Here is a 26,987-nt window from a genome sequence, read left to right on the forward strand (position 1 = left end):
TGGTAGGCCCTTCATTCATACCTCTACCTTATACATGACATAAAAATAAATCCTTAACTTTTGTACTTCCTTAATGGAGAAACTAACTTTTTTTCTCCTTGGTAATGAAGATTATCTTAATTAATAGAAAAAGGGTTTTAAAATACTTCCTTTTCTCTTAATAGTTATTTTTAAAGGAAATATTTTGTTATTTGAATTTGAAAATTCAAATTCTTTTAATTAATGATTATTTTGTCAGATTTATTTTTTCCTGCAAGATCAAAATTGGTATATTGATCTATAAACACATTTATTCCTGTTAGTCTTTCAGGGGTGATTCCACCTTGAAAATCTAGTAAAATCTAGTACATTACATTCATCATTCAATACTGAAAAACAACAACAACAAAACAGCTGGATTAAGCTAATAGGCAAGATTTAGCTGATGAAAATAAAGTTCTGTCCAGTATGATTTCTGCAGAGTTTTGTTCATTGCTAACTCTGACAGGTTGTGTATTTTAGTATGGAATACAAGTAGTCCTCACTTAACAAGCCTAATTGGGACTGGCAACTCTGTCACTAAGTAAAACATCACATGATCGCACAGACTTATGATGGCAGTTCCAGCCAGGTTGTGGTAGTTAAGCAAGACATCATGTGACTGCAATTTGCAATCTCCTGCCGGCTTCCCCATTGACTTTGCTTGTTGGAAGCTGCTGGGAAGGTTGCAAATGGTGGTCTCGTGACTGTGGGACATTGCAACTGTCATAAATGTGTGACGGTTGCCAACCCAAATCGTGATCACGTGACCAAGGGGGCACTGCAGTGGTCGTAAGTGTGAGGACCAGTCATAACTCACTTTTTTCAGCACCACTGTAACTTTGAACAGTTGCTAAATGAATGGTTAACCAAGGACTACCTATAGAGGCTAAATGCAATATTGCTAAGCATTATTATTTTCTTTGCATGGAGGGTTGGTATACATCTTACTTAGGCTATATTCTTTTGGCAAATAACTGCTTCTGTTGTAGATTGCTTTTATATGCCTATTTAAAAAATAAGCTTGGATGGTTCAAATATTTTAGTGCTAGCTTATACAAATCGGAAGTTACAATATGAAAGATCTGTGCTTAAAATCTCCTGTGGTTTAATTAGTAGCAGACACATTGCTACTGTATCTCCGAGATCTCTTCAACAGAGGGTCGAAGGCATGTTGATCTAATATTGATTTTACTGGCTTGTGAAATGCAAGAAAGATTGGGGCTGCATGCACCTGCAGGAGGAAGGTGTTCCACAAAGTGAAGTCTACTACTGAGTCTTCCAATATTTCATTCTCCTTTAGAGAGAAATATGATTTGTATCTGTTTATATGTTTAATTATATCTGTAAAGGTTCAGAGAATATGCAGAAAGATGTTTTGGAACTATTATTTAGACTACAATGGTTTCATAGATTTGGTTTGGCTTACAGGCTTATCAAAAAAGGATGGTACTTCCAACTCCACACTTCTAGGCAATGAAGAAGGAAAGAAAACTGCACCAGGTAAACAAGGTAATATCTTTTTCAGATATCTTTGGCTGTTATATTGGGTATGAATAAGAGAAATCTATAATGATGCTGTTTTAATAATTTTGGATAACGTTTTCTACTCCTTGAAAATTCTGTTTGCTTATACCATGATATAAAATGCTTTTTCAGTGGCACTTGTGTACACATAGTAGTGCTTGACTAGAAGTCTAATGAGCTGAAACATGTATAATAATTCATCCTTATTTTAGCTGTAAACTGCTTTTAAATCAAATGATAACACACATTGCATAAACTGAACTTGAAATCATCCATTTGTATTCTACTTCTCCACAAGATATGCCCAAACCGATTGATTGATTATATGGCATCAAGTCACTAATGGTAATGACCACATAGATAGATTTTCTTCATGATAATCTGTCTGTAATTCAGGTCTTCCAGTGGTGCACGCATTGCCATTGTAACAGTCCATCCACCTTGCTGCTGGTTGTCCTCTTCTCTTTCTTTCCACCTTTCCCAGCATCAGAGCCTTCTCTAAAGAGCTAGATCTTTGCATAATGTGTGCAAAGGATAATTTGTGCCTCAAGTGAGAACTGGGTTGATTTGTTCAATGATCCATTTGTTTGTTTTTGGCTGTATGTGATATTCTCAGTTTTCTCCTAAAAACCAAGGTTCAAAAGTGTCAATACCCTCTATCCTGCTTCTTCAAAGTCCACCTTTTGCTTCCATAGAGTGTCACCGGGAATATCATTGCTTGCATGGTTCTGATCTTTGTAGGTATAGACATGTCATGGCATCTGAGTATCTTTTCCAAGGCCTTCATGGCTGCTCTACCAAGTGCTAGTCTGTGGCATATTTCTTGTCTGCTTGTTCCTTTACTGTTGATTGTTGATTCTAAAGGCAGAAGACAATATCTTAATTGTCAGTTCTAAGGCTAGTTGTACCCATTGCATTAGTTTGGTGCTCATTATATTTAATCTTAGTCCTGTTTTTTCACTGTGCACCTAGACTTTTATTACTAGAACTTCCAAATTATTTATATTTTCAGCTATCAGAGTAAGTGTCATCACTATAGCACAGGTTACTGAAGTTTCTTCCTCCAGTTTTAAAACCATGCTCATCTTCTTCCAATCCAGTTCCCTTTAACATATATTCAGCAGATAGGTTGAATAAATAAGCAGAGAGTATACAGACTTGTTTCACTCCTTTGCCAGCATGGAGCCAGTGTGTTTTGCCAGGTTCTGTCTGTACTGTAGCTTCATGACCTGTCTGTGAGTTTTTCATGAGGACAATATGATGTTCTGGAATTCCCATTTTTCTAAGCATGTTTCACAGCTTGATGAGATTGACACTGTTGAAGGCCTTTCTATCATCAAAGAAGCACATACTGTCTTTTTTCCTTTGGTATTCTTTTTTTCCCCCTATTATCCAGTGTGCATCAGCAATAATGCCTCACATTCTTTGGCCTTTTCTAAAGCTAGTTTAATCATCTGGCATCTCTTTTTCCATATACGTAGGATTCTAATCTGCAATGGATGATCATAAGCATTATTTTGCTAGTGTGTGAAATTAAGGATACTGTACAATAGTTTGCACACTTCATTAAGTCTCTCTCTTTTTTTCATATTGGAATGTAGATTGACTTCTTCCAATCTGTTGACCAGTGTCTCGATCTCTGGATTTGCTTGCAAAGCTTGGTTAGAATCTTTACTGATTCTTCTTCTGTTGCTTGCCATATTTCTGTGGGTATTCCATCAGTTCCTGTAGTGTTCTGACTTGGTAATGACTAGAGCGCTGATCTAACTTCATCTTCTAATACTAGAGGTGTAATTAGGGAATATCTTCTAAGGTAGCTTGCAAGTGGACATTTCTACTGTATAGTATTTCAATATACTCCTTCCATCTTTGTTTGATCTTCTTTGAATTGGTTATTACGTGTCCCTTGGTGTCCTTTAGCATACCAATTTGAGGTTGGAACCTCTTTCTGAGTTTGGAGATCTTTTGGAAGACATTCCTTGTCTTTCCATTTCTTTCCATCTTCAGTGTCTTTACAGATGTTGTAATACTGCTTCTTCAATTTTAATAACTCTCTGAAACTCTATGTTAAGTTCCTCCCTGCGCTTTTATTTTTCTTGACTTTAGCTTTTCTTCTCTTCATAGAAATTCCCATGGATTTTGTTCTGGTATCCAGTTTGATTTCTTGATCTTTGGCAATCTCTTTTCACATTCATCCTTAACCACTTCTTCAGTTCCTCTAACTCTCTATCAATGAAACTTAGGACTTCAAAGTAATTCCTGATGTTCTCCTTGAAAATGATGGGTATATATGCCCAAGATCATATTGTAGAAAGTGGTTGACTTTCTTCTTCTTCTTTAGCTTAACTTGGAACTTGTGCGGGAGCAGTTTGTGATTTCTTCCACAGTCAGCATTTGGCCATGCCTTTAATGCTATAATTGAGCTCCTCCACCTCCTTTTAGCAATAATATAGTCAATTTGATTTCTGTGGTTCACAAGAAATCAGAGCTCATCCACAGAGCCTTCTTGCTCTGGCTCTGAAACAGCCCACTTAACTTTCACAGAGGTTATATCTTCACAGACGATCTTCCATCTTGCTGCTGAGACAGAATGAAGCCAGGTCCAGGTGATCTGGCCAGAAAGTGGTGTTTTCCATGGGAAAACAGAAGAAAATCTCCTATATGAACATTCTAATGCATGTGGAGGAAATTCTTTCAGAGGTCAGAAACTTGTTGGACTCTAGCTGGTCCACTGAAGGATTATGCTGTCCCAATCAGCTGCTGGGCTTTGTGCCTCTATGCCTATTTCTTTTTAGCTGTGTAGAGAGCAGCCAAAGCAGAACTATTTTCTTTTTTAGCTTGTTTGGTGAAAGGAGTATTGACTTTGTAGAAGACCAGATGTGGATCATCTGCAAGGTCAACATTCCCATTGGTAAGCTCCTAGCAAGGATGTGCTGGAAAGTGGCCAATAGTTTTAGGGAGTCCTCCACAAGAGGTAGTTCCCTGGCCCTCGCCAAGCTATACTCTCTTGATGAAGTAGGTGCTATTGAGCCAATCTCTCCCAGAAGCTGGGGAGAGCATGTACAGTTTCTTCAGCTATCCTAGATGGTGGCTGCTGTACTTGCCCACAGAAGAGAAGGGAGAGGAAAGATGGGTGGTGATGGTGGCACTGGAGCTGGCTGTGGGCAGTCTGCACATGGGCAGAGATGGACATGGCACTTGAAGGCAGGGTAGGTTGCCTACCAATTGGTGCTGAGTCCCCCTTCTGATATTTTGGTTGAAAGGCTGCCAGACATGTCTAGGGGCCTTTTCTCATTCTTCTCATTGTGTGTTTCAAATACTGGGCCCAGGCTGAGTTGCTGCCATTGCCTCTTTCGCCTCTTACCAAAGACCTTGCTGGAGAGCATGGCTGCTGCACCCAACAACAACAGCAATTGCTGCCTTCATGTGAGGGCATTAACTTTACTAGCCTTGTTCCTGAGGCAGGGCAAAAGGGAGCCAACCGTTTTCAAAATGGATTACTTTCCTCCTGTCTTAGGAGGAAAAGGACAGAAGGAAAGTACATTGATGGGGCTGTGAAGAAGAGCCCTCCGATGAATGACAGTACAAATAATAATCCTAAATGCACAGACAATTATAAGTAATCATAGTGTTCATAAATAAATGCATGCTAAGGATCTCAAGCCAATCCATACAACTAATGAAGTGAAATGCAACAATACACACACACACACACACACACACATATATATATATATGATAAAATATAAATAAATAAATCTGAATAAATCCAGCATGCTAAAATCAAACAAGAGAATAAATTAAAAGCCACATAGAAATAACACGAATACTTAAAAAATGGAGGAAACGAGTTTTACACAGTTAACAGATGCACTTTGGCTGGCACTGGTGGAATGCCAAGTCTCTGTCAGGTTTCTTCTTCACTGAGGCAGCTAAAAAGGCTTACACTTTCAGATTCCCCATATTCCACTCTTTTAATGTTTCTCAGATTATCCCTATAATGTACCCTTTTAACATTAAGATAGCAGAATTTATTAAGGTCCAGAGCAATAGAATGGGGTGCGACTGATAGAAATGTTTGGTCCTTTGATACTAATCTCTCCCTGCTGTTGGGGATGCTCCATCCCTTTCATTGCAGTGTAATTTTTCATCACATTATGTAGTGGAAGGTTTTGTTGATGAAATGGAATGTTCTATTGTAAAGATGTATGAGCCTTGCTGAAGATCTTAAGATGTTTGGCAAAATACTAGTTCCAGGGCGGCTTCATCTGATAGTCATACAGATTGTGATTTTTCCAGTAAGGGTACATACTGCAAGGATGTTTTCTGCACATTGGTACTTGCACATCCTAAAGCCCAATGCTATTTGTAGCTGAAAGAGAAATTAACATTATCTCTGGGTCTATGGATGAATAACCTGAGACCTAAGCATCAAAATCTTTAGTGTCAGATGAAATGTGCCAGAAGAGGAAGTTATAAAAAGAAGAGACAGACAGACATAAATCTTGATAAGGAGCTTGTACATCAACATTTCACAAATTGAAATGAAAGTGATTTACCTTCCAATCTTATTTCATAGACAGGATTTTAATATTAATATGATGCATAACAGCATGCAGTAGGCACTAGTCCATGCACTTCATAATTCATCCACAAAATGTCATTCCCCCTGTTTCTCATCAAAGATTTAATAGACTAGCTATCAAAAGCAAAGGACCGAGATCTTTTATTACTTAAGGCTGCATTATTTTTACATTTATGCTCTAGGCTTACAAGTATTACACACTAGTAACATAGGATTGAAAAACTAAGTGGGGTCCATCATGAGCAGTTAGTTTTATGCTCATGAGGAATGAAAAATGTGACAAATTGACATTTCCTTTCATGCATTTGTTTATGTGTCTTCTAGCTGAATAACTTTATGTTTTATTATTTTTAGCAAGTTACCTTGGATTTAGTAGCTCTTCATCTTCAACTATATCATTAGACAGCAAGCTGAATTGTCCCAAGAAATGGAATTCCACAAGTAATAAGAAGGAAAACATGAAAGACCATCCTATTTCATCCAAATCTATGGCTGGTAAAACCTCTGATGAATTATTTGTTGTAATAGAGCATTATAAGTATAGAGATATGGGAAGCAAGCAAAAGCTTCAGCACAAATCTAAACTTCTCCTAATGCAACTGTTAAAATCTATAATACTGAGATTTTCCCAGTAAGTTTTGTTGTTCCTGGAAGTGTAAGTGAAGTGGCAAGGGAATATTTGGTAAGTACAGTTGAGCCAAAAGCACTAGCCCAGCTATGGGTCTTCTTATGCAAACTCTGTATAAACTTCATCTTTCTAGTTTACTCAATACATAATGGGAAGAGAAGGAATTTCCCCAAATTTTCTCATGTTCTCACAATATCAGAGAATGCTACAGTTGGGGTTTCTGTGCATGCATAGATAACTAGGCTCAGCTTTCAAAGCCACTGCCTTAGCTTTCTAGAGGATGCAGCTGCTTTTGATGCTATGAGGACAGGTGCTTCTGAGTGCAACCCTGGGAAGTATGTCTTATCTAAAAATCACTAGGGCTGCTATGGAAGAAAGTAGATTATCTACAGTATCACAAATGATGGTACAGAAGATAAGATAATTTCTTTGGCTGAAATTGTTTAGATTTCACATATTTAAAATGAGTCATAAAATAACTGTGATATAAGCCTGTCTAATAGTACCAGTCTTAATTCCTTGTATTTTGTAGATATTGTCTTTGCTAAACCTAAAAAATGCATACAGATATAATGTATTAGCTCTTTTAATCCTGTTTAGTTCTGTTACAGCATAAATGAGTGTGATGAGCCTATTTGTGAATAATGAATTAATAAGTGTTTTCTTATTTGATGTAATTTGTATATCTCCTGCATTTTGTGAACCCAATTGAACAGAAGGAAATAATACTTTTCTATCTGCAAAGAGAAATGCTTTTGATGAAGGGGAAATTCAGATTGGAGACAGAGTACTGGTGGTAGGACAAAGAACTGGAATACTTAAATTCTATGGGACAACCAAGTTTGCACCAGGTAAGTTCAATGCTTGAATTATAAGGAAGAATTTAGATAAAATCCAGAAAACTAGTTTGGAAATTGGTTGATCTGCAGCTTAAGGGTAGATTCTATAGAGGAAAGATTTTATTTTCTGTTTATATGTCTATCATGTTTGCCTTTCAATTGTCATTAAAATGTGTAATGTGATTTCCATAACAAACAACATAGAATATTGATTAAATATTGTGCAGTTAATAAAATAATGAATAGATTTATAATAAAAACCCATAGCAATTACCCTAAATAGCAATAGTAACAAGTAGTTTAATCTTTAACATAAAGTAAGCTACTGCCTAAAACTCAGTATAGTATTAATTGATAATTTCTGAAGAAAATGTTCTGCAACAAATGCACCAGTGTAGAGTCAACTTTTTTTTTCCTGTTTGAAATGATGAAGGAATTTCTCGAACTTAGCATTTAAATTGTGTCCAAAAATATACCAGAATGAGACACAATAAAGATACAGTGAAGCAATTTTCTAATCTTCAAAATAGTTTTCAAAAACAGCCCTTGTACATTGAAGCAATTTAATCTGGGTATTTCTAAAATATGAATAACTGGCCTTATTGAAGACCCTCCCCCCTTGAAAAAAAAGGTATGATGAATATCCTATCGGCCAAACTATGTACAAGCACAAGGGGCCTAGTATACAGTATTGTAGTGGCAGGCACCTTATAAAGACATTTTGTCTAGTAAGTTAAATAATTTTAATTTGAGTGTAGTTGAGTGTAAATTACTGGCTTTATAGATAGTTATGGAGTAGAACATTTAGCCCCCTGCTTATTTTATTTTGAAAAGATTTATTTTGAAAAAATATTAAGTTAAAATGCTTAGTCATGATACCATAGTGCTTTTACCTGGTTGATACCTAAAAGGTTTTGTCATCTGGAGCTCTGACATACTTTTAGCTTGGTTAGCTGTTTATTGTTATCTCTTATTTATGTTGTTTGGATGGCCCCTCTTAGGATTTTAATTAGATCTTGGATGTTTTAACTTGTTTTATATTCTATGTAAGCTCCTATTTGATTATGGTGAGGTAGAAATGAATAAATAAATAAATGGACCACAGCTTTTTTTAACAGATGAAAGAACATATGGAAAAGGATAGATAGAATAGATAGTCTTATCTACTCTACCTGATTGGTTGCATGTTGGAAGAATTAATAGAAAAAATGAGTGCCCTAATTCTTACAAAAGGGATGTACTAAAAAAGTTAAGTTGCTAGTCAGCAGCAATAATTGAGCATGTCTGCTCTTTTTTCAAGAGTCTATAGTCTTTCTGTAGTCTCTCACTTGAGCTGAGATAATTTAAAATACAGTATCCTAAAACTTATTTAATTGCATAGTTTCTGATAAACTTGCAGATCTGTCACTGTTGCCTCTGAAACATTGATTATTCCTCTAAATTGAAAACTCTGTGATTTTAAAGCTTTATTGTTCTTCCCTACATTGAATTGCAGTATTTAGCAACTGACATCCCACTTTCCTCTCCTTGTTCCAACAGCTTCTTTGTATGTAGCAGTGAAGTTAAATGCTAAAATACAAGTTGAAACAAATTTGGAGAGAACACTGTTATCTTAGTAGTTTATTGAAGTTGATTTATTTTTTTGAAACAGCCTTCCCCTTCCTTTGGTTCTGCAGATTCAAAGTGCTAGGAGCATTTCTTTTCAAATGGAACACTTTCTTTTTAATGAACAATAATATTCCATTTGAAATAATGTATTTCTTGTTGTAGGGCTTTGGTGTGGTATAGAACTGGATAAACCTCATGGCAAAAATGATGGGTCAGTTGCAGGCATACAGTACTTCAGATGCCTCCCCAGATATGGTGTTTTTGCACCACCATCTAGAGTGAAGAAGTAAGTATCATAGTCTATGATTTCAGCACCAAACATTTTTCATTGTATTACTTTCATTCAGAATTTTTTTCCAGTTGGGGGGAAGCATGGGTCAGTATCACTCTTGCCAAAATTAGATCATGCTTGTTCTGATATAAGCTTGGCCAAAGAAACTAGTAAGTCTTCAAAGCTAATGTGAGGTAATCAGTAAAGTTGAGTTGTATTTTGAGCTTCTTTAAAAACGAAAGCAGTTGCATCTGATATCAGTATATGGCATCTACTAATTGAAAGAAAGATTTCTAAAATCTTCATTTCACTTCTAGTAGTACAAAGTAGAATTTAGCTCAGTGGTAGAACACATGCAAAAATTTCTGGGTTTAGTCTATGACATTTGCAGGTAAGACTGAGAAAAGTCCGCAGTCTAAAACCGTACCCAGTGTGTTTAGATAATTCTGAGCTAGGTAGATGTTTTGTATTTCTAAAGAGAAATAGTTAAGTAAATAATTTCTTTTGTTTAAGAACAACTCTTAATTATCTACAGTAAAACAGTGATTTCCTTTGTTACCCTGAAAGCTTTGGATATGAGCCTGGAGTTCTCCAAAAATTGCTACTGAATTTTAATATTTAAAATGACAGAAATGGAAATTATTGATTACAAAGGGTCTAACCATGTTAATTACAATTACTAAATTAAAACATAATGTCCTTTACATTAAATCAGATATATTTTGTCCTAGTCCTGCTCTATGTACTCTTTGGAGTGCAAACTCTGGTATGTCACTGAGAAGCTAAGTTGGCCCTTGGCCCCCCAAAATAATGTACAACAGTATATTAGGGTATATAAACTCTTAAGGACAATTTTAAAAATTCAAAACAAAATGATACATGTTTTTTTTACTAAGTTGGCTAACGTTTAAGTCTTGCTAAGTTGCCGTACAGGATGGAGGAGATGTTGCTGGGAGAAATGAGCAAAGAATGCAGGAGTGTATTCCAAAAGTATATATCCCACCAGAGTCAGCTGAGGCGTGAAGGTCATCCCAGCTACCCAACTACAGCAAACAGGCACCTATAGCAGACAGCAGCAATATAGGAAGATGTGGAGGCAAATGATCACTTTAGTGACAATGGCAAAAGCATAATTTCATGCTGCATGGGAGAAGGCAGTAAACTACCCTGTGTTATACTAATAAAACCACATAGATAGACAAGATTAAGAGATTGATGATATAGTGCCAGATGATGGGCCTCTTTAGTCAGATGGTACTCAACATGCAACTGAGGAAGAACTGAGGATCTTCCAGAGTATTATTGGTGTTTATGATGTGGCTAGATTAAAGCCTTCATAACATCTAGTTAGCATGAAGGGAAAGAAAATCCAAAGCTACAAAGACAAAATTATGGTGGAAACATGGGATATAAGAAACAAGAACATAGGAGAACTCAACACTGAAAGGTGAAATAAATTGACTACACATAGAGATCTTAGGCATTAGTGGACTGACATGGACAGGAATTGGCTGCTTTCAGTCAGAAGATCATATTCTTTACTACTTGTAATGGTATGTGGGAATGACCTTGGGAGACTGGGTGAAGAGATGCAGTTAAAGGAATGGTCGGATAAAAGGCAACTTAGCTCCCAACAGGAATGTAAGTGGAGCAAGAGGCTCAGAAGAGACCCTCCCTAGTTTCTTGGGCTGTAAATGGGATGAGGGGAGAGATATACTTTCAGACTTACAAGATTCTGTTAATGTAACCTTAAAATAAAGTAGAATTAGCTCATCTGGCCATGTTTCCTGTCTCGTCTACCTTGCAAAGCTGACACTATACGTGAAAAACAAGGAACGGTGTTACTTTCATGGTCAGAAGGGATATAACAGAGATAGTCCTTGAATACAATGCAGTCAGTGACCAAATAATATCAATTAAGACTTTGAAGACAACCCTTTAGTATGACAATTATTATGTTCTACCCACTGATGCAGAAGAAGAGGTTGATAAATTTTATGGTCAAATTCAGTCTGAAATTGACAGAACCTGAAAGCAAGACGTGATGCTTATGATTGGAAGGCCAAAGTTGAAAAGAGTAAGGAAGTAAATGTAGTTGGACTGTATGGCCTTGGAAGCAAATGAAGCAGGAGAATGACTTATCAGTTTCAGCCAATTTAATTTTTTCATTGCTAGCACAGTCTTTAAACAACCAAAACAACACCTATCTATATTGGACATCACCAGACAGAACACATAGAAATCAAATTTACTATATTATTGGTACAAGGAGATGGAAGAGTTCAGTTAAAACCGCAAAGACATGGCCAGAGGCTGACTGTGGAACAGGTAATGAACTGCTCATCTGCAAGTTACAAGTAATCTAAAGTGAAAAAACGAGCCAGCCAGTTTCATGATATGATCTTGAGCATCTATCCCTCATTTTCAAGGAAAACACCAGGAATCGCTTTGAAGCTCTGAACTTCATTAATAGAGAACCAGAGGAACTGTGGAATGAACTGAAAGAAGTGGTTAAAAATGAATGTGAAAATAGACTGCCCAAGATGAAGAAACAGAAGAAAACAAAGTAGTTGTCATAACAAATGGTGGAACTTGCCAGGAGACAAGAAGACAAAGCCAAGAAAGACAAAAGCTGTTGGGAAGAAACTTAATTGATGGATTAACTATTAAATATGGCAAGCAACAGAAAAAGAATTAGTAAAAATTATAACCAAACTATGCCAGCAAATCTGAAGAATGACACAGTGGCCAACAGATTGGAAGAGGTCAGTCTATATACCAATACCAAAGAAGGAAGGCTTAACAGTGTGTGCAAACTATTGTACAATATCCTTAATTTTACATGCCAGCAAAATAAAGTTTAGGATCATCCAAGATAGATTAGATCCTTACCTGGAAAGGGTAATGCCAGATGTTCAAGCTAGTTTTAGAAAAAGCTGAGGTACAAGAGTTATTGCTGATGCATGTTGGATATCTGAGGAAGCCAAAGAATACCAAACAAGTCAATATGTGCTACATTGACTATAGAAAAGACTTTGATTGTGTCAACCATGTCAAGCTGTGGAATGTCTTTAGGAGAATGGAGTCCCAGACCATCTAATTATCCTCATGTGAAGCCTACTGACAAGACAGGAAGTCAAAAAATAGACTGGCTCCAGGTCAGTAAAGGATAAGCTGTATACTCTCTCCTTATTTATTTAACTTGCATGCTGAATATAGATAGAGGGAACCTGGATTGGAAGATGATGAGTGTGGTTTTAAGCTGGAGAAAGAATAATTTGCACTGTGCTGATGATACTATTCTGATAACTGAAAATATATATAATTTGGAAGCTCTAATAATGAAAGTCAAGGTGTGCAGTGTAAAAAGTGGGACTAAGGTAAAGAAGACCAAACTAATGACAGCCAGTCCTACAATTTACAAGAGATTGAAGTGATAGATAACTTCTGCTGTTTAGGATCAACCATCAATTGTAAAGGAAACACACTCAAGAAATATGGTATGGGGGTATGAGGACTCCTGCCTTGGGCAGGGGGTTGGACTAGAAGACCTCTAAGGTCCCTTCCAACCATATGATTCTGTGATTCTATGAAATATGCCACAGATTAGCACTTGGTAGGGTAGTAGCAGTAAGGGCCTTGGAAAAGATAATTCAGATGCCATGATGTGTCTACACTTACAAAGATCAGAATTGTGCAGGCAATGGTTTTTCCTGTGACACACTCTGTGGATGTGAAAGTTGAATGTGTAGGATGGAAAGAGTATTAATGCTTTCAGATGTTGGTATTGGAGAAGATTGTTGAAAATGCCATGGTTAGCCAAGGGAAAAAAAATGGAATATGGAACAAATCAACCCAGAGTTCTCACTTGAGTCCCACATGACTAGGCTCAAATTATCATATTTTGCATATATGTGAATACCCAGCTCCCTTGAGAAGTCCATTTTGCCGGAAAAGATGGAAGGAAAGAGAAGCAGCAAGGTGAATGGACTTGATTACCAAGATGATGGGTACACATTGGGAGGCTTAAGGGGCCATGTTGGGGACAAGTCTATGTGGTCATTATGAGTTGACACTGATTTGATGGCACTTAAACACCAGTTTTGCGAGATTACTATTAAACTACAGTCAGGACCAGAAATATCGGAACAAGGATAACTGTTTTGGCATTTGGCCTCTGTACACCACCACATTGAAGTTGAAAGGAAACACATCCAGATGGGAGCAAAGTCAGGACTTTCAGCTGTAATTCAAGGGGTTTGACAACAGTGGAGCACTAACCATTCAGGAAGTACAGCCAGTGGCATACACCCCCCCCCCCATTCATTGGTGGCTCATAAGTAATGGAACAAACCAACAACATTACAAACATAAGGATTGCTTTTAATACCTGGATGAAAATCCTTTTAAGTCAATGAGTGCCTGGAGTCTGGAACCCATGGACATGACCAGATGCTGAGTTTCCTCTCTCGAGATGCTTTGCCAAGCCTTTACTGCAGCTGCCTTCAGCTGCTGCTTGTTTGTGAGTCTTTCTGCCTTCAGTCTTGTCTTCAGTAAGTGAAAACCATGCTGTATTGGGTTGAGATCAGGTGACTGACTTGGCCATTGAAAAACATCCCACTTCTTTGCCTTAAGAAAGTCTTGGGTAGCTTTTGCGGTATGTTTTGGGTCATTATCCATCTGCAATATGAAGCAACATCCTATCAGTTTGGCAGCATTTAGCCCTATACACTTCAGAATTCATCCTGCTGCTTCTATCAGCAGTCAGGTCAAAAATAAACACCAGTGACCCAGTTCCATTGGCAGCCATACATGCCCATACCATAACACTGCCTCTACCATGTTTGACAGATAATGTAATATGCTTTGGATCATGAGCTGTTCCTTTCCTTCTCCATACTTTTCTCTTCCCATCTTTCTGGTGCAAGTTAATCTTGGTTTCATCAGTCCAAAGAATCTTATTCCAGAACCGGGCAGGCTTTTTTAGGTGTTTGCTGACAAAGTCTAATCTGGCCTTTCTGTTCTTGAGCGTTACCAGTGGTTTGCGCGTTGTTGTGAAGCCTCTGTATTTACATTCATAAAGCTGTCTCTTGACTGTAGATGTTGACAATGACATGCCTACCTCCTCAAGAGCGTTCTTGACCTGGCTAGATGTTGTGAAAGGGTTCCTCTTCACCATGAGCAGAATTCTGTGGTCATCCACTTTAGTTGTCTTCCGTGGTCTTCCAGGCCTTTTGCTGTTGCTGAGCTTGCCAGTTAATTCTTTTTCAGGATGTTCCGAACTGTTGTATCGGCCACTCCCAATGTTTTTGCTATCTCTCTGATGGGTTTATTTTGTTTTCTCAGCCTAATGATGGCCTCCTTCACTCACATGGACACTTCTTTGGACCTCATGTTGAGAGTTCCAGTGAACAGTTACCAAATGCAAATGTAACACTCAGAACCACCTCCAGGCCTTTTATCTGCTTGATTGGTCATGGGGTACCCAGGAAACAGGCCATACCTGGCCATGCAGCTGCTTGTCAGCCATTTGTTCCATTACTTATGAGCCACCAACGATGGGTGTGTGTGTATGCCTTTGGCTGTACTTCCTGAATGGTTAGTGCTCCACTTTATCAAACCTCTTGAATTACAGTTGAAAGTCCTGACTTCTCTCCCATTTGGATGTGTTTCCTTTCAACTTCAATGTGGTGGTGTACAGAGGCAAAATGCCAAAACAGTTATCCTTGTTCCAATATTTCTGGTCCTGACTGTATATAATGATGTACCCTAGCAAACAGGAGATAAAATCTAAGGGCACCTTGGTAGCAATTTGTGGTAATGTGGTGACAACCCACATGGGATCACTTTGTGTGGTGAGCTAGTCCATGATATTGGAGAACTTATCCCACGCTTACAAAACAATAACATTATGTTAATTGGTACCAGAAAGTATTCGGTGTTGGTAAATGAGAGGGACTTTGAGATGGCATAGAGAGTAGAAGAGAAAATACCATGGTAGGAAAAAATAAGAGGAAATAGTGGCAAATAAAGAGTGCACAGGCTGTGGCTAAAACAGGGTTAAGTTGAGTATCTTGGAGAACTTGCAGTGGAAAACTGAGATTAAAACTGAGATAGATGGCATAAAAGAGTGACATGGATTTAGCAGAAAGCAATAGATTCTACCTTTACAGAGAAAAGAGGGAACAAAGGTAGAAATGCCAATTAAAAAGTCTGTGTTGGCTCCTAGCAAGACAAGAAGTTGGGTTGGGAACCATGGAAATCTTCCACTAGTGTCAGAAATCTGTATCAAAATTATGTATTTTGCACATCTTGGAATGTGGATCTCCTCGCAATGATTGCTGTTTAGGGATTAATGGCAACTGAACTACAAGAAGTGAAAAACAGGATTCTGCTGTAGGACTCCTAAAAGCTGATCTACAGGATACATATTTTGTGGCTGGATATGCTGCTGCAGAGTATTTGATCCCTGAAATGCCTTACTCATTTAGGGAACTTTAATAGATATTTATTCTGTCCCTCTTGTACCTGGAGAATGTGAATAATGGGGACAGTGTGAATCATGGGGGAAAGTATATTTATATGTTCTAAAGACCCATTTCCAGTTGGGCCTTCCATTACCAGTTTTTCTGCAGTGATGCCCCAGCACTTCATTCTTGATTATGTTGGATGAAAGGATCTTGATTTCAGGAATATGAGTACTATAGGTCCAATCCATCTGGAGGACACTAGTTTGGGGAAGATTGCATTTTGATTTCAGAAAATTCCATCCTTACCAGTGCTAGAGTAAAGGAATAATTACACTGCTCCTTTTTTTTTTGCTTTTTTTGTTATCTTGAATGACAAATACATGATTTCATTTGCAGACTAACAGGATCACTAGAATCTCTCACCGATGTTTCATCAAGTAAAATGAATCATTCTTTCTCTGGTAAGAATAGAATATGGATCTCATTTTCTTGTTTTCTATTACCTATGCAAATTGCAGAAATTTGCTGTAGATGATGTAAAGTAAGAATGAATTGGGAAGGCAGGAGGGTTTTCTTTCTTTCTTTTTTTTAATTTTTAAAAAACCTGGAACTTTATTTTTTTAAAAAGCATTTCCTGTTTTAAATATAATCTTTTAAGAAGAGTGGGTTTTTTTATGAGATTCTCGAGATCTATAGATTACATTCCTAGATTCCAGAAATCTGTAGATGACATTTCTCTGTGAAATGTAGTTAAAACCTTGCATATTAAATGTATACCTAATCTTACATACAATTTGTTTATAAAATCCAAAATGTGGGATTAATATTAGTATTCTAATTCTGATGAATCTACAGGCAATCCTCTCTTAACAACTGTTTGTTTAATGATGGTTCAACATTATGGTGGCCTCAGAAAAAGTGCTTTACAACCTGTACTTGCACTTATGACTGTCACAAATCATCACACTCCCTGCGGTCACATGATTGTGATTTGCAACCTTTTTTATGATGGTCATTAAGTGAATCGCTGCAGCCATTAAGCAAATCATCACGGTCATTAAGTGAATCACGTGGTTATTACATGTATTCTGGCAAAAATGTTCATTGGAGAAGCTGGATTTGTTTAACGGCCGCAGTGATTCACTTAACGACTGTTGTAAAAATTATCATAAAATCGGGTTTGGTCGTGTGGTAACTCACGTAATGACTGCCCTGCTTAACCAATTTTCCATCCCCCATTGTGGTCATTAAGTGAGGACTACCTGTATTGAAAATCAAGTCCAACAGTGTCCATTACTTTAAGTAGGGCAGTTAAAAGATTAAGTTTAAAGCTTCACGTTACAAAAACAGTTATATTTTCAATAAAGGACTGAATCACCGGGGATAGCAAATTAGAAATTAATTATTTTTAGGGTTTTTTGTGCTGTGTTTTTAAATGTGCATATACCAATATCTTCAAAAATACCCTCTTTTACTAGGGTGGTTGTTAGGCATAGTGGCTGGGAATGTTGGAATAATAGAACTGGAGTTGGAAGGGGCCATTCACGCTCTCAAAACCAATACCCAACTTAATACAGAAATGCAAATTGAATCATTCTTGAAAGATGGCTGTCTAGTCTTCATTTTAATACATTGAGCGAATGAGAGTTCACCTCTGGAAATTGGTTCTACTGTTGAATTGCTCTCATTTTTCCCCTAGCATTGAATTGGAATCTACCTTCTTGTAACTCAAATTCATGAATCCATGTCTTATACTTGGAACCTGGATGGAGAATAATTATTTTGTTTGACATCTTTTCAACTGTTTCAAGAATGCTATCATATCCTGCTTCACTCTTCTCAGGATTAAGTTAGTTAACCTAGTTTCTTAATTTCTATCCCCATATCATCTTCATCGCTCTTCTCTGAATGTTTCTCTGAATCCTTCTTAGCGGCGCCCAGAATTAGACAGAGTGCTTGAGGTGAAGTCAGAACATAGTGGAACTTGATAGCTCTTTTCAGTTTGTGGGGCTCCTCATTTGATACTTTGCTCTGGTTGATGAGGATTCATTGATAAGTACACTTTTGAGCCAACTGTGTTGTCATGTAATTGTTATGCCAACCAGCACACAGTTTACTAGCTTGTCAATCAAAATATCATGGGGGTATTTTATTAAAACCTTTGCTGAAATTACATCTATATAATTACAAAGTACTAAGGAAGTAACCACATCAAAATATGAGATGATAGTCTGTACAGACTTGTTCTTGACAAATCCATGCTAACTTCTGGTACTTAGTGCATTGTTTTCAAGATGCAAGTCTTCATGATTTGCTTTGTCTCCTTCCCAGTATCAGTGTCAGACTGGCCAGTCTGTAGTTCCCTGGATCCTCTTTTTTCCTCCTTTTTTTAGATAGAGATTTGGTTCTGTTCTAGTTATCTAGAACTACCAGTTCTCCAGTATTACTTACAGATAAAGGTTTGGCCACGCTGGCAGTCAGTTCCTTCAGTACCCTAGAGGATATAATGGATCTGGAGATTTAAACATATTCATAGGAAATAGATATTCCCTGCCCATGTTTCTGTCATGTTCAAACTTCACTCCTAACCTTCATCCCTGTAGAATGATAAAAAAGATGCTGAGTAGCTTTCCTTTGCTATCTGTTAGCATTTTGCTGTCTTTATCAAGCAGTTAGTATACTATTTTTTTCCTTTTATTTTGAGCTTATCTAAATAAACCACTGTCATTGCTTTAGCATCTTTTGCCAGCCTCAGTATATTCTGAGCTTTAGCTTTGCTGATGTCTTGTCTACTGCTACAGCTACTTATCAGTTGTCTTCTTGTGCCCCATCCTGCTCTCTGTCCCCAGTATGTGCCTTTCTTTGTTTACAGATCTTCATTTGGCTTTTCGTGTAGCCTTCCTTACCGGCTTTTTCTGCTGACCTCCATTTTTTCCCATTATTGTTGTTGGAAATCATGTTTTTCTTATCTCCTTTTTCAGGAATTCCTACCGACACCATGTTTTCCTGCTAAGCTTCTCCTGCCATTGCATGTTATTTATTGCTACTCAAAGTTGATTAAAACATAAGATAAAATGGATTGAATTTTCTCTAGTTTCCTTTAAAATTAATAACTTTAGCATTGTCTTATTATTTTCCCTTAACGTTTCTCCTCCTTCATCTTCCTTGACTAAGTTTTCTCAATTGGGTAGTATCAAGTCAAGGACAGTTGATCGTCTTGGACCTATCTCCATCCCCTGAAGGAGAAAATTGTCAACAACACATTAGAAATTTCCCAGAAGGACCCTGCTTGGCATAGTTTGTCTCCCAAAAGATGCTAGGGTGATTAAAGTCCCTCACCATTACCACTTCAAAGTCCAAAATAGCTGAAGGGTCATAGTGACAAGACAACCATAGAAATGTCCTGCATGTTAAATTAAAAGCTTATTCTGCTTTTTCTGTTCAGGTTTCCAGCGAAGCTTCAGTACAACCTCTGCAGCTTCACAAAAAGAGATAAATAGGAGAAATTCCTTTGTCAAGTAAGTGACTTTACAAAAAAAAAGAACAGAATTTGTATATTCCTAATTTTCTGAGATTAGAAGAATCAAAATCCCCTTTTGTTTGTGGAGGCATGAATCTTCATGATTAAGGAATCATTTTGATATATGTATGCAAATTCCATCTCTATTTCTGAATGTCTGTAAGAAAAACAATACTAATGATGTTCTGCACGTCTGTGAATTTTCATGCTGCAGTGGTTGAGTTGTTAAAAAAACCTGGTAGTCTGTTTTGAAGTGAATAACTCAAGATGGTAAAAAAACAGGACTATACTAAAAATCATTGTCTGTGTTCTTGCCAGCTCATGCCAGAACAAAATGGCCAACATTTTTTAAAATATTGCCTCTCCCATCCTCCATAGTTCCTGCTGCTTTTTATTGGAGCCTTGCTTAGACCACACTGGAAGTAACATTAAATATTTACTTGATTTTAACCTACTTGTTTTTAAAATATGGTGAACATATTTGTCAAGGGACAAACTTGGGACAACAGGGGAGGAATTTAATTTTTTCCTCTTACATAGCATCTTGACAAAGCTAATATGGGCATTGAGAGGAAAGGGTTACATTTGCTTACATCTTCTTTACTTTCAGCTTAAAGTGAATGAAGAAGAGGATTTAAAAGCTTTCCTCCTTGTTTAACAATGACAGAATAGAAATAGAGTAAACTGATCAAAGTGTAAGCCAGTTGATTACCTATTTTGCTTTGGAAATTGGATTAGAATCAGTTAGTATAAAGAGGTCCTTGGGTTTAACTTAATACTTTGGAGGCTGATTCCATATTGCTGTGCATTATTGTATTTTTGATTTTACTTTATTTTATTTTCAAAAGGCAATTAAAGCTGTTGTCTCTTTTTCTCTGCCTAGATCAAAAAATTCTTCTTTGCGACGTAGTTGGAGCAATACTACTGCTGCAAGCACAGAAGGCCCAGTGAAATTGCGTGAAGGCTCTCAGGTCCTCCTGACCAGCTCCAGTGAGATGGGCACAATTCGCTACATCGGGCCCACCGATTTTGCTCCAGGCATTTGGCTTGGCCTAGAACTTCGGAGTGCCAAGGGCAAGAATGATGGCTCTGTGGGTGACAAGCGATATTTCACTTGCAAGCCAAAGTATGGAGTCTTGGTGCGTCCAAGTCGAGTAACTTATCGTGGGATTAATGGAATGAAACTTGTTGATGACATTTGTTGAAGAAAATTGTTCCAGTCCTGAGATGAGGGTCTAACAAATAAAAATGTGTGAGGGAAACCTGACTTTTACCTGCATGGAGCCCTATCTTACCTAATGTCCTAAAGCTTCCCACCTCTAAGATGTACACAGCTTGGAAGTGTGCAGTGACTGAAGAATTAGTTCTTAGTAGCTTTTGCTATAAAACAGTTCCTGCTTGAACACTTCTTGTGTTAGAAACATCTTGGATTTGAGCTGCTCTGTTACTCCAATAATAATCATTATTCGAATTAGCTCCATTTTGACAACTTTGTCCCTTCAAAATGAGCTTTTCATCCTGTATTTGAGTGAAGCTATAATGCATCAAGATGGCTTGTTAAACTGCTTTCTCTAGAAAAAACAATGAGATAGAAAAGCAACAGTGAAAGAACTCTGGGAAGCTGTTAACTTTAAACAGTTCCCTGAAAGCACAAAATGATCAGTTGAAAAAAGCCTGAAAAGAGGAATTTGCTTTTTTGACACTACATAGAAGCTACAAATATATACATGTATATGTATATGTAATTTATTTATTTTCAGGTTTCCAGCAAAAGCACTTTTAAACTCTCTCTGTGTGTATGCATGCATGTGTATGCATGCTTAAAGAAATTATGCCAGAAGCACTTTCAAAAAGCCTTTTGGGACATTTAGTATGCACTTTTATTTCCCCTCTCTCAAGGTCTTTTCTCTGATCCTTTGGAGAAACCATTTGATAGGTTGAGGCTGTAGCCTGTAGCATTGCACCATTTATATGTGTCCCAACCTCTGCAGCAAAGCTCTCCAGACAGTAGCTAGGGTGATCAAAAAAGGTGAAGGTCCTGCAGAAATCATGTGTGCTTGGATGTACAACCCTTCCTGCTTCAGAAGATGTGCACCATCCTGCCATGGCAGGTGGGAAAGAAGTCACTTTTGGTGAGTGACAGCATTCTTATCTTCAACACCCCAGAATTATTTGATCATGGTTGCCTTTTGGAAACAGAAATTGCAGAAAGTCTGTGAATGTATTGCTGTATTTGCAAGTTTTTCCTCGTCTACCACAGGCGCTAGGCTGTTTCACAGCCAATACATCAAGCCAGCAGAGAGTTCAGCTGTATGGCAGTTGACTACTTAGCCCACAGGCCAACAGATACAACTTGGATGCAAGAAAATGATGTGCAATCTATAGTTTGCTGCTGCATTCCAAAATACATTTAGCAAAAAATATCATTATAGACATTTTTGTATTAGAAAGAAGTGGTCACAACACTGTGTGTTTTGGTATGCTTTTAAAAGAAATGTAGAACATGTTTAAAGCATTGGATGATTTCACTCCAACATGCTTTTGCTTTAAATAATTAACCACAAAATAATATTTGATATTAATAGGAAAAACACTTACCCTACAATTGTTTGAAATAGTTTAATATATATTATGCATAATATATTAATGAAAAGCCAAAGAAACCAGAAAATGGTTTAATTCTTGAAAATGAAGCATCTTATCAAACTGCACTTAAAACTGCAACAATTTAAAGCAACATTAAGGGGTTTTTTAAAGACTATTATTTAATCTATATAAAACGTTTGTGATATTTTCAGCTTCACTAGAAGAAATTTTCCTGATCTATATTTCTCATGAAATAGCTACAGTATTACTCTCTAATTAATGAATAGTTATTGACTAAGGGGAATGGTTATACATTATGGCTATAAGCTTATTTTTAGTTGTATGATCATCTAAAAATTGTTGATGAATTTAAGGATAATGTTGCACCTTGATGCTTGATATTTCCTGGTCCAACATTTGCTTTCTTAATAGTTACATTTTATTTCATCATTAGGTTTCTGTGGATAGAAGTCTGAATTTGATGCTCATTGCTTTTAAGAAGAAGGAGCTATTACTAAGCATGGCTGTGCAAATCCTTTGAAAGAAGCGTTTAGTGTGCACGGGAGTGTATGCAAAGCACCTCCCTTCTAATCAGCTGTATCAATTTCTAGGCTCATGAAGCTGTTTCCAAAGAGTTGTGCATGTACTTGTGTATGAAACAGCTTACTGTGTTAAGCATCACAAAGCCTAGAAAAAGAAGTAGCTGCCTTATGATTCCAAAAGAGGTACCACCAGCAGTAACACATAATAAAGCAGATGTTTTAAATTTCCTTTCATGTCTATACAACCTGGAATCCCAACATAGTGCTCAAGAGCAACATTGTAGTCACCGATATGTTTCTTGGTGCTCACTAGGCAATTTATCCCACTTGATTTTAAAGATTCTTTTAATCAAGCACAATAAATGGCAATCTAGCATGCTACAAAGTACCAGCCTCATACATTATCTGTATTTCCAACAGTGCCTTTGGGCTCCACAGAGATCCAACATAGTGCAGGGCTTCGTTTGCCTTCAGGTAAAGTCTCTTTTCATTGGCTACTCCCACTGTTTTATCTGTTTTATAATATTGTTCAAAACATTCTCTTGAAATTCTACATTTTGTCATTGAGCCCCCAAAATGAGAAACCCTGTTAAGATTTTAATGTGATCCATGGATGTGTTGATGTTGAACATAAAAATGTTTATACATTCCTTGTGTACTGTATCTGTTGGCTTGTATTTCTCTTTCACTCTCCTCATCTTTGACTAATGAAGCTTCCAGGGAAATACTTAATATAATTAAAGAGTAAAAATGTATTGATACTTCTGGGTGCAACAGTTTTGTATATCTTTGCAGTATTCACACATTATCACTGTATTTTGCTAAGTTTATATCCCTCAAAAATTATCATTATTCTGGTGACTGTAATAATAGTTTGCTTCAATCACATTATTCAGTTTCACTGAATATTGAGTGCAATTGTGTACATAACAACCCCCCCCCCAACCCTGCTGAGTTTAGTGTAACATTCCCAGTTTAGTATAGGATTGCACTCCATATTTTTTTAGACAAATTGTTACACAAAAACTTTTATATAATTGCTATCCAAGTGTACATACCTTGTACTAGAGATTACCACTTTTGGGCAATAATTTGGAAAAAGTGCTTCAGACTTTAATGAATGGATTCCTTGAAGCAGCTGCAACTTCTTTTTCAGACTTATGCAGAACATTGAAAAAGTTGAGTTGCATTAATGAATAGTATAAAAGGCTTGAGCTTGTGCCAGAGCCTAAGTATTTTTTCCAAATTATTTTCAAAGCATGTAAACAGCCCTGGTATGTACAGGTAGTCCTCACTTAACAACCATCCATTTAGTGAGCGTTCAAAGTTACAACAGTGCTGAACAAAGGGACTTACAACCAGTCCTCGCACTTTTAACCATCATAGCACCCCCACAGTCATGTGATCATGATCCAGGTGCTTGGCAACCAGCTTGCACTTCTGACGGTTGCAGTGTCCTGGGGTCACGTGATCGCCATTTGCGACCTTCCCAGTTGGCATCTGGCAAACAAAATCAGCAGGGAACTGCATGATTTGCTTAATGACCATGTGATTTGCTTAATGACCACTGCAAAAAAGGTCGTAAAATCAGATGCGACTTGCTTAACAACTGCCCCACTTAACAATGAATTTTCCAGTCGCTATTGAGGTTGTTAAGTGAGGACTACCTATACACCCAATGGAATGCAGTAGCTATTTTCAGGTTTCATCAGATAGGATTATTGCACGTGTGCCAGGGCAGATCAGAAGCCGTGACTTTATAATACATTACTTTCCCTACCCTTATATAGCCTTTCAACTCTGAAGTGGTAACTTTTTGTAATTGCTTGTTTGAGCCAAATTAGATTAAGTATAGTTCCTTATTTGCGAACTAATATCAAACCAGTGCCAGCGTACTGGGAAGCTAAATTAAATTAATAAAATGCATGCTAAAGAATGAAAGAGTGAATCATAACCACAAAGTTAGATGTTGCCACTATGACACTTCTGAGAATAAATGCTAAGCCATACTGTAAGAATTTTGGAAGACTAACAATGCAATCCCATTTGTGTGCTTGTGTTTCAAAATAACTCCCACTGATTTCCATTAGGCTTACTCCCAGGTAGTTCAGTCCAGGATTGAAGGTTCCATATTTCAGTTTGATCATCACACTTTATATATTATCTCAGAGAAATAGAACCTTACATTGAAAATACTCAGAACCAAACTGGATTTTTGTGGAATCACTTGGAAATTTTGAGTACTCCTTGAAGCCATGTATGGTAATTATTATTAATTTTTGTTTGGTTGTTTGTTTTCAAGTCACACTTGGCTCCTGGCTACTACAGTGACATGTCCATAGAGTTTTCTCGACAATACTTTTAGAAGTGGTTTTACTTCCTAGGACTGAGAGAGAGTGAATGGCCCAAAGTTGCCCAGTTAGTTTCCATGCCTAAGGCAGATTAAAACTCAGGTTTCCCTGCTCCTAGTCCAGCATCTTAACCACTAGACCAAGCTGTCTAATCATAAGTAGCTTTTACTTGACCCAGATGGATCAAGTAGAAGCTACTTACTACTGGACCACTTTAGATGTTGGTGTTCTACCCTGTATTCTAATCTATGTCTACTCAGCAATAATTACAATTGTTGAAAGTAGGTGTAAGATTGAAACTTATAAGACTAAGCTGCCTTTGGGGTATTGTGTGGAAATATACTGTATAAATGAATGAATAGCATTAGAAAAATGTAACTTTGCTTTCTAGATTGTAATTACTTTTGATGCCTAACAGAATATTTGTAAAGTAAGGTAGTAAAACTTCGGTAATTTAGGTCACTGATTATACTTCATAAAAGTGCACTTGAGCAAGAACATTTCAGCAACTGTCAAAAATATAACAGATCACATCTCAACAAAAAACACTGGTGTGATGCTTGGCTAAACACAATTGACCTCACTTTCCCCCCGCCCCTTGCCCTTGCAGATGTTCCTGAAGAATTACTCTTTTTTTAATCATCATTCAAATAATTACCCATGATGCCTTTGTGACTTCAATCTGTTGGAATCATGTTAAGTTTAGGTGCGGCTTAGAAGGTAAAGGAATCTACTAAGAGGGCCATGGATAATCACCAAGGAATAACATGGTAATGGAAGAATAGTAATGGTTTGGTTTACATCTGTCCATTATTCTAGTAAGGCCAAATAACAACTTTCTAGTTTAAAACCAATTCACTGTGATGTGATACTACCAGATCTAAGATCTGCAAGGTTTTTTATGGTATAGTTAGAACAGCTGTCCCATCCCATTTACGTGAATAGCTCCCCTCTAACCAACACAGATTGTAACTTCTGCTAACAGAGCCTGAATTATTGGTATTCTAGTTCAATCAGACTTTTGCAGAGTTTTGATCACGTTAGGATTTCTTAAGTTAATAGCAAGTTTTCTATTAGAATTCTAACATTCCTTGTTATAATTATTGTTAGGTGTTCAACCATTGCCTGCCTTTTCTTTATTGACTAAGTTTATTGTTTCATATTCCAGCAATACTAATTTTTGAATTGTTGTGAAGATAATACACCATTGAACACATGCCTTCCTTTACAGTCATTTTATTTTCATGCCTTTAGCTTCACTACACTTGATTACAATACAAATACAATAGAAAATACTTAATGACCATATATTAGTATTTGATTTTGAGAAGGATCCCTGAAATGCATAGGCCCTTGGTTTATGAATAATGTTGCACAAGCTTCTGTACAAACATGAATCACATTCCTAATGACAAAGCTTTGATATAGACAGGCCCGGAGGGTTGAGACATCCAGGTGTAACTGCAAAAGGCCTTTGAAATGGTAGTACTTGCTCAAGGTTTTGGTATAGCTTAATGGCTTCACTTACGGAAACATATGCCTGAAAGGAAATTCTTAAAGTACAACAGCTGTCGTGCACTGCAAAATGACCCCAGCAAAACTACATTCTCCTAAACCTTGTAGATTTAGAGTGAAAGGAAATAAATATGTTAGTGTTCCTTTGTGTGTTGCTGCACTTCTATGCATGTCCACTTCAAGAGCACATCTCACAAAAAAAACAGGCTTATTTTTGCAATATGCTTACTATCTGACTTCTCATGCATCTAATACCACAGGAGAGAAGCAATGTGAAATTTCCACCTACAGCAGTGTTGACTTTCCTGTTAAGACAAAAAGATGTTCTGTTTGAATTTACCATCTTCTTTTGCAGTATCCCTTGGACCTGTGTTAGAATTTCACTTCCTTTCACACAAAGGACATACTCCTGAATTTCAGGACCTGAAAATAGGATGTACAAATATGGGTGCAACTGTAGTATCTAGTAGCATACTTCCTATTTCTCTTAGTCCATTTACTCGCTAATATGACCTAGATCTAGCTTT

At 37.1% G+C, this 26,987-nt stretch overlaps 1 protein-coding gene across 9 annotated transcripts in view; it reads left to right on the forward strand.

The window, feature by feature from the left end:
* Positions 1-21,749, forward strand: part of CLIP4 (CAP-Gly domain containing linker protein family member 4) — a 57,983-nt gene extending 36,234 nt beyond the window's left edge. For all 9 annotated transcript variants that reach the window (XM_088145765.1, XM_088145770.1, XM_088145786.1 and 6 more), the window contains 7 exons: positions 1,450-1,530; positions 6,485-6,625; positions 7,475-7,609; positions 9,368-9,491; positions 16,343-16,407; positions 19,392-19,464; positions 20,350-21,749. In XM_088145765.1, the coding sequence (XP_088001891.1) occupies positions 1,450-1,530; positions 6,485-6,625; positions 7,475-7,609; positions 9,368-9,491; positions 16,343-16,407; positions 19,392-19,464; positions 20,350-20,671 (941 nt within the window). In that variant the 3' untranslated portion in view covers positions 20,672-21,749. The remainder of the gene's footprint in view (positions 1-1,449; positions 1,531-6,484; positions 6,626-7,474; positions 7,610-9,367; positions 9,492-16,342; positions 16,408-19,391; positions 19,465-20,349) is intronic.
* Positions 21,750-26,987: the final 5,238 nt, after the last annotated feature.

This window comes from Python bivittatus, unplaced genomic scaffold (assembly GCF_059951505.1).
Source record: "Python bivittatus isolate LINGU-HERP-01145 unplaced genomic scaffold, Pbiv_v1 ctg000020_np1212, whole genome shotgun sequence".
NCBI lineage: Eukaryota > Metazoa > Chordata > Lepidosauria > Squamata > Pythonidae > Python > Python bivittatus.